General features: G+C 47.9%; 1 protein-coding gene across 1 annotated transcript; it reads left to right on the forward strand.

Annotated features, from left to right (window-relative positions):
• The first annotated feature begins 832 nt into the window (after positions 1–832).
• On the forward strand, positions 833–2,931 carry LOC126543220 (uncharacterized). Its single transcript, XM_050190355.3, has one exon. It carries the CDS (start codon positions 838–840, stop codon positions 2,782–2,784), a length of 1,947 nt encoding a protein of 648 aa, XP_050046312.2. The 5' UTR covers positions 833–837; the 3' UTR covers positions 2,785–2,931.
• The last annotated feature ends 5,746 nt before the right edge of the window (positions 2,932–8,677 follow it).

Genomic DNA, 8,677 nt, shown 5'->3' on the forward strand with positions numbered 1-8,677 from the left:
TGAAACAACTCATGCCACGGCTGTTCAGTTTCGTAGGCGTGTAATCATGCAAGCAGTGTCAGACTTCGCACTAACTCCACGGATTACCATTATCTTTTAAATCCCTGATGCACAGAATTTTGGCAAACATGAAAAATGGACGTTTCCATCGCGGGGCTGCGCTGTCGCATACCGCCGCTAAGTTTCTATCAACACAGGTCTGAACTTCTTCCATCACCACTATACTCATTCTGTGGCAAGCCAGACAATAGATCATTTCTTTTTGTTCTGTAGTTGCTTGATAAGAGAAAGATAAGAGATATAAGATAAGAGAAATATGATTACAAACAGCTACGTAGTGTCAGCGTAAATTTGTCTGCCTGTGTTTCTCTGTTGTGGAGCCTTTTGGTTTCAGCGTCAGAAATGTTTGATTAGCATTTAGAAATTTTCTTACTGAATCCAATCGATTACGCTGCTAAATAATTTCTTAATTTCTAATTTCTGCGTTTGGTGTTGTTTTTTATTTTATTTTAATCTGTTTTAGGCGCTCTCGCACCCGGTACCTTTAATCTATAACTGGCAATTTTTAGTTCCCCTTTTCTTGTCCGTTTCTGTTTACCACCTGATTGATGACCAGTTCCCCACTGTGGGTATGTGCCAAAATTATTTAGGAGAACAGCAGAAAACAGCAACAACTTCGTTTGCCACTCTTGAGTTCATTTTCGCGACCAAAATAAACGTCCCCTGCTATGGTAACAGTGTGGTCTGCGGGGTTTCCTTCCGTCACCACCGTTGGAGCACTGCTGGGTGTGAAACGGCGGAGGCTGACATTCGCGAGGGCTACGTGGTTCGCGCGCCATGTCCTTTCGGGAGCGTCTCGGTCGGAGCAGCAGTAGCAGCGACACTGAAGACGCCTCCCCAGAGGACGGGGCAAAGACGAGGCGCGACTCCGACAGCTCCTCCGGCAGCGGTGGCGCCAAGCTCAAGCCGTTGCTGGTGAGCAAGCTGGACGACAAGGACGGAAAGGGAGAGAGCGCCGCAGCTCGAATCAAGTCCCAGCGCGGCCAACTGCTGCCCGGCAAGGCTAGTGCGGGGCACGGGGGCAGCTCCTCCGGCAGCGGCGGCGCCAAGCTCAAGCCGTTGCTGATGAGCAAGCTGGACGACAAGGACGGAAAGGAAGGGAGCGCCGCAACTCGAATCAAGTCCCAACGCGACCAACTGCTGCCCAGCAGGGCTAGTTCAGTGCACGGGGGCAGCTCCTCCGGCAGCGGTGGCGCCAAGCTCAAGCCGTTGCTGATAAGCAAGCTGGACGACAAGAAAGGAAAGGAAGGGAGCGCCGCAGCTCGAATCAAGTCCCAACGCGGCCAACTGCTGCCCAGCAGGGCTAGTTCAGTGCACGGGGGCAGCTCCTCCGGCAGCGGTGGCGCCAAGCTCAAGCCGTTGCTGGTGAGCAAGCTGGACGACAAGGACGGAAAGGGAGAGAGCGCCGCAGCTCGAGTCAAGTCTCAACGCGGCCAACTGCTGCCCAGCAGGGCTAGTGCGGGGCTCGGGGGCAGCTCATCGTGCAGCGACTCCAGCTCAACTGAGAGTAGCGGCATGTCGTGCCACGCGGCCTCTACCTCGACCGGCGTGATGGAGGCGAGCGGCCACGGCGACTGCCTGCCATCGGCCGCGTCTATGTCGGTGCTCTCCCTGGGCACAGGCTCGAGGAAGCGCGTCACCCTCATCGTGAGCAATACGGAGTTCATCGTCGACCCAGCGCTGTTCGCGCTGCAACCGGACACCATGCTAGGACGCATGTTTAGCTCATCACTGGAGAACAGCATCACAACCCCCAACGAACGGGGAGACTACGAGGTGGCCGAAGGCTTGTCTGCTGCCGTCTTCAGAGCCATCCTGGATTACTACGAGACCGGTGTCATCTACTGCCCTCCAGGTGTTACGGTGCCTGAACTACGACAGGCATGCGACTATCTTCTCATTCCGTTCAATCCCCAAACTATCAAGTGCCACAACCTCAGGGGCCTTCTTCATGAGCTTTCCAATGAGGGAGCTCGCCAACAGTTTGACAAGTTCCTTGAAGATCTGATTGTCTGCAGAATGGTCAATGCTGCTAAGATAGGTGAGCGGGAGTGTCATATAGTGGTTCTCTTGGACGACGACACAGTCGACTGTGACGCGGAGTATCTACCGCAGAGTGGCGAAGTGCGTTCCCAAGCCATCCACAGCACTGCCATGTACCGTTTCTTCAAGTACATAGAGAATCGGGACGTTGCCGTGCAGGTGCTCAAGGAGCGTGGCCTTAAAAAAATTAGGCTTGGCACTGAATCCTACCCGACCCCAAAGGAGAAACGGAAGCGTCAGCCAGTTGGGCGTGACGAGATGATCTACAACTACGTACAGCGGCCCTTCATGCGCATGTCCTGGGAGAAAGAAGAGGCCAAGAACCGGCACGTCCACTTCCAGTGTGTCACGAGCAGGTCGTTCTCAAATCGCACCACCGCCATTGACGGGTCTCCTCGAGTTGCCAACTACGCGGCACTACACCGAGCAGCACTCGCTGCAGGAATCGTCGACGGTGATGCAGTTGGCGGCGTAGCTGCAATCGGGCCCGCGGTCGTGCATGGGCTTCAGCAGGAGCTCGGCGCTGTCGGAGCAGCCGACGAGGAACCTCCGGTTGAGCCGCAGGAAGAATTGGCGCTGCCCGAGGAGTCTTATCTCATGGGGCTCTTACCACCACTCATCATTTCCTTGAAGCATGGATGCAGCAGTATCATTCACATTGGACGATGCTCGCTTCAGTGAACACATCCCGCAAGTGCACGGAGGCCTTGTGTGGCTCCATTTGCAATGTAGACATTCGTCCCTAGAGAAACAATTTATTTAGATTTTCTAGTGCTTTGTTTCTGCCACGGGAACGAGAATGAAATTTGTCGTGAGCATCGTTTCCAACTTCTACAAAGCAGTCCAATTTTTTCTTAGACGGAGTCCTATAGCTATTGCCACCGCCTTGGTTAATCTGAGGCGCCTGTATAAGTCGGAAAAGATCCCTGAATTACCAGGTTTTAGACCGCCAACAGACACCTATGCAACGGGAAAACAAACACATCGAATTACACCCTGCGGCGCTGTTTTTGCAGACGGAAAACGACACTAATGCGTTTCTTTTTGATACCTTCCCGGGAGATGCCTTACGAGGAAGGTTTGGCTAGGTTTTTTTGTATTTAACGATGCGGCCTTTCTGCTGGCGCCATTGCCTATATGGAGAAGAAGACACAAGACGCTGGAAGAGATGCTTCGTGTATGGTGTAAGTTTTTTTTATTATTTTGGTTTCATTGTGTTTACAATTTTTTTCGCTATGTACGACCGCCGTAGGACTTAACACAAACAATGTAGGTACATCTTTAGCGACCTTATTTTAACAAAATTTAGAAACTTAACAAACCAAACATCGAATAATTATGGAAGGAAGATGACGCATTAAGCTAGCTCATTCAAAGCATCCCAACCGAAAATCGCCGGCATCGTCGGCAGGAGAAGTAAATAAGCGCTTATAAGGCGTGTTCGGGTTGATTATAACGGAGCTCTACATGTGAATTTTTTCTGCATTTTTATTTCACTTCGGACATCGCTCACAACCGACATAGCGCAGTGAAAGACTATCACCTGTACCACTGCACATCTAGAGTCTTCTTTCTAGCCAATGTGCTTGTTGATGGGCTATTTCATACATCACATGCAAAAACTACCAGTGGTGGTTTCCATCTGCAATGACGCAATAAGTATAGGCATAGTCTTATTACATAAATAAGAAAAAGTTGTGGATGAGGGGAAAGCCCTACAGTGTTTCAAGACTTGCTGCGGGTGTCGAAAACATATAACCAGAATTGCACATACTTCACTACCTTGCCCTGGAGCAAAGTGGCGATAAAAAGGCAAAAAAAAAAGCAAGGAGGACGTGATTATGCAAGCGGCACTACTGCACGCGAGTGTTCACCTCTTTCTATCGGATGGCCTGTTCAGTTGGTTCCAAAGGCCTCGGCAGGACGCCCTTGTGGCTTTCCGGATTAACTACACGTGAGGCCAGGGTCCGTGATCTCACAGAAAGGTATTTCACCGTTTCTCACCTAGAAGCGACCCTATGGGCGGTGTCAATAGCAAGCCTTTCATCGCCAAAGGAAGGATGGTCGCATAAGAGGCGGTGTATTGTTTCTTCGTAGCTGGGTATGGTAGCACTAGCTCATCAAGAGGAAAGTCTGCCAAGCTAGCTTTTATAAACAGAATGTCCATGTCCTCAAGCTTTCCCGACGTGACTGCCGATACCACAAACTGCTGCAGTAAGAAAAGCATGCCCCCCTCCCCTCCTGGTATGACGTAATAGATCATTGAAAATACACGATTTCTTAGTATATTACGTGCCAGCAAGCGTTAAAAAGCACACTGAATGACGTCGTTTAAAAGGGTTTCAAGCGTGTTCCAAGAGCGGAAACCTTCATAAGGACACTGAATAGCAACACTAAATTTGACGAAACCGGGCTAAAGACGAACGCAAAGAGAAAAAAACAAGACAGTGGGCTCGTTCGTGCTCGTCTTAGCGCTCTTTCAACGTATTACCGCATCAACTCATCCACCTGTCCATGCTTTTTCAACGCTAAATTGCTTAAGAATCAGGAAGTATTATTTGAAAATGCTGTGGTAACTTATTTTGCGGAAGACGGTTGATCACTAGGGACGGAAACCAAAGTCAAAGTGGCCTTTCTCAATTTCGCGCTACGCCGTTAAAGCCATTGCGTAAGCATTACGTCACAAGTTTCAAGCTATGTTCGCGCGTTGTGGCCGGCTCTGTAGGGATAAAGTTCTCTAAATTCGCCAATTTTTGAGTCATTGGTTCCTTTGAACGGCATTATAGTCCTTGTTCAATGGCACAATGTTACTACATCATCATCATCATCAGCCTGGTTACGCCCACTGCAGGGCAAAGGCCTCTCCCATACTTCTCCAACTACACTGGTCATGTACTAATTGTGGCCATGTTGTCCCTGCAAACTTCTTAATCTCATCCGCCCACCTAACTTTCTGCCGCCCCCTGCTACGCTTCCCTTCCCTTGGAATCCATTCCGTAACCCTTAATGACCATCGGTTATCTTCCCTCCTCATTACATGTCCTGCCCATGCCCATTTCTTTTTCCTGATTTCAACTAAGATGTGATTAACTCGCGTTTGTTCCCTTACCCAATCTGCTCTTTTCTTATCCCTTAACGTTACACCCATCATTCGTATTTCCATAGCTCGTTGCGTCGTCCTCAATTTAAGTAGTTACTTAAATGTTACTTACTTCCGAACCAAATTGCCCCAACCAGCGCCGATAGACCATTTTAGCAGACTGCTTCCTGCACCCCGCAGGAGGGGTGCCAGTGCGCACGCGCCAGACGCTCAGCCGCGAGCGGGTGAGCGAACGGGCGCCTCCGTTCCTCTAGAGAGCTCGCCGAGCTGAGCGCACGAGCGGCGAGCGAGAGGAACGAAAGTGCGAAATGGCTTCCGCCACGGCTGCGGGCCGGTTGATCGGCTCGGGAGACGCTCTGCACCTTTGTCAGAGTGCCTAACGAAACGAAGTGAGGTTAAAGCTCGGCGCCAGAGGCGCAGTTCTGAATACGACGATTTGTTGAGTACACAAGTCGCACAAGCACCTTCCACTCGGCGCAGCCTCGCCAGTCGCAACTTTATTATAATGCATCCGCTCGCTTCTGCAAAGAAAAAAGAAAAAAGAAGAGGCAAAGAAAGATAGAAAGGTAAAAGAAAGAAATAAGAAAAAGAAAGAAAAATGCCACCAATCGTCAAGACATTGCAACAAAAAAAATTCACTGCTTGGCACTGATAACCTGGAATATGCTCCATAAATGCTGCTGTGGTTTCATCTTCTACCACCAGATGGCACAGTATGCGACGCAGGCCTCGTTATCGTGAACACAGGGCCTAAGTGTGAAGGGCAGATCACGTGGGAAGTGGGAAACCGGCAATCGACCATTGATTACTGTCTGATGACAGAAGGAATTCATGATAAGTTGAGAGAAATGGTCATTGATGAGGAAGGGCATAGCAACATAGGGAGTGACCATAAACGCATCATTTTGAAAATGGAATATGTAGTTGGGAGCAAGGAGCGCAGAATGGCCAGTCCAAGTTTGAACGCTGAACAAATAGCAAATATAGTCACTAGAGTCGAGGAAGAACTTGGCAAATGGCCAAGTAAAGAGTGGGAATATGGTGAGCTTCTAAGTGTAATAACGACAGAAATACGGAAAGAGAAACAACATGCCCGTTGGAAAGGAAAAAAGAAACCGAAAAGCTAGTGGAACGGGGAGATACGACAAGCGATCGCCGAATGACAGAAAGCATCTCGAGAGCACAGGCAGGCAAAGAAGGCGCAGTTGCCGCAGGATGAAGTATCCAGTAAATGGGAAATATACCGGGAGAAAATGTCTATGGTTCAAATACTCGTGCAAGCAAAATTAAAAGGTGAAAGTGAACGCTAAGGGTCAGAAATACGTGAGAAAAATACGGCCGCACCTAGAATATTTTGGAACCACATAAAACTATTAGGCAGGAAGTCAACAACAATACAACAAAATATCCTAGACGAAGATGAAAACAGACTGGAAGGAGAAGCGGCAATAAATTACATCCGAAAAATAACAGTCGCATCTTTCCAAGCCAATGACGAGGTTGTATTTGAAGAAAAAGGAGCATGAAAGAGACCCAAGTGGAAAAGGAGCTGTTGCTGACAAATTTCAACTGGAAGAAAGCGGAAGAGAAAATTCCTAAGCGCACAGCCACGGGGCTAGACGAGGTTCCCGTTAGGCTGATTAATGAACTAGGACCAAAAAGTAAAGAAGCTCTGGTGACAGCAGTGGAAAAAACTTTAAAAGATAGAAGGATACCAGACAGTTGGCGACAAAGTAGAATGAATTTAATTTATAAAGGTAAGGGGGAGAAAGATAGAATTCACTCGTATATAGACCATTGACCATTACATCGGTAATATACAAGGTAGCAATGCAGGCGATCAAATTAAAGCTGCAAGCATGGGCAGGGAATAATGGCATTTTGGGAGAACTTCAGAATGGCTTCAGAATAGGTAGGCGTTTAGATGACAACTTATTTGTTTTTACTCAATGTATTCAAATATCAAAAGTAGAAAGCAGTCCGTTAAATGTGGCCTTTTTAGACATTACAGGAGCCTATGACAACGTAGACCGCAACGTTCTGTGGGATATTCTTGAAGGGGAAGGCTTAGGTGACGATTGTCTACAGCTTTTGAGAGAGATTTACCTAGAAAATACCGTTTGCGTTGAATGGGATGAGATGAGGAGCGAGGAGAAAGTTCATATCAACAAGGGACTGAGGCAGGGGTGCCCTTAATCCCCGCTGCTGTTTATGATGTACATGGTGAGGGTGGAGAGGGCGCTAGAAGGAAGCAATATCGGGCTTAATTTCTCATACAAACAGGCGGGTACAGTAGTAGAGCAGCAGCTCCCAGGTTTATTTTATGCGGACGACATTGTGTTGCTAGCTAACAAGCAAAGTGATTTGCAACGTCTGGCTGATATCTGTGGACAGAAAGGCAACAATTTAGGTTTGAAATTTAGTGTTAGAAAATCAGGTGTTATGGTATTCAATGAAAACAGTGAACAGACAGTGGAGATACAGGGCCAAGTAACAGGTAATAACAGGTAACAGAATATAAATACCTTGGTATATGGATAAACGAAGGCAATAGATATATGGAAGCAGGAAAAAACAATAACAGTAAAGGGGAAGAGAAATTCAGCCATAAAGAAGCAGAGAGCGCTATGGGGATACAATAGGTACGAGGTCCTCCGAGGTATGTGGAAAGGTGTAATGGTTTTAGGACTTACTTTTGGAAATGCGGTTGTTTGCTTTAAATCAGGGGTACAACCAGCACTCGACGGGAACTAAAGGCCAGTGGGTCGCCTCGCATTGGGCGCTCACGGGAAGACTACAAATGAAGCTGTGCAGGGCGATATGGGCTGGACTAATTTTGAAGTGAGGGAAGCTCGCAGTAAAATTGAGTATGAAGAACGGCTGAGGAATATGGAAGAAAGTAAATGGGCTGGGAGAGTGTTCAGGTATCTGTACAGGAAAAAACATTGATTCACAGTGGAGGAAAAGAACTAGGAAGCTTACCAGCAAGTATGCGGCCTGTAGGGTGGGCAACACAGCAACAAAGAAGGTCAAGCGGAAAGTCAGAGAGGCTGAAATAATCTCATGGTTGGCGGCAATGGAAAAGAAACCTGCCATGAGTAACTACTTAAGAGGGAAAAAACGAAATCAGGAAAGAAACCATTTATGATAACTCAAAGGGAAGCTCATTACTTTTCGAAGCGAGATCGGGATGCCTTAGAACGCGCACCTATAAAGCGATATATAAGAAGGAAGAAGAAGCATGTGCTTGATGCGGTAAAGCTAGGGAAACTATGGAGCATGTTTTATTAGAATGAGAAGACGTCTACCCAGCGGTCGAGTTAGGTACCACTGGCCTCCTTGAAGCCCTTGGGTTCAGCGGGAGCAGTGGTAAAGTAAACATGTCCGCAATAGGCATTAGTAAGAGGCGATTGGAGGATTGGTGGAAGAAAAGTACGGAAACGACAAAAGACGGAGACGTACAAAAGCACAGTT

Source organism: Dermacentor andersoni, chromosome 1, assembly GCF_023375885.2.
Source record: "Dermacentor andersoni chromosome 1, qqDerAnde1_hic_scaffold, whole genome shotgun sequence".
NCBI classification, from domain to species: domain Eukaryota; kingdom Metazoa; phylum Arthropoda; class Arachnida; order Ixodida; family Ixodidae; genus Dermacentor; species Dermacentor andersoni.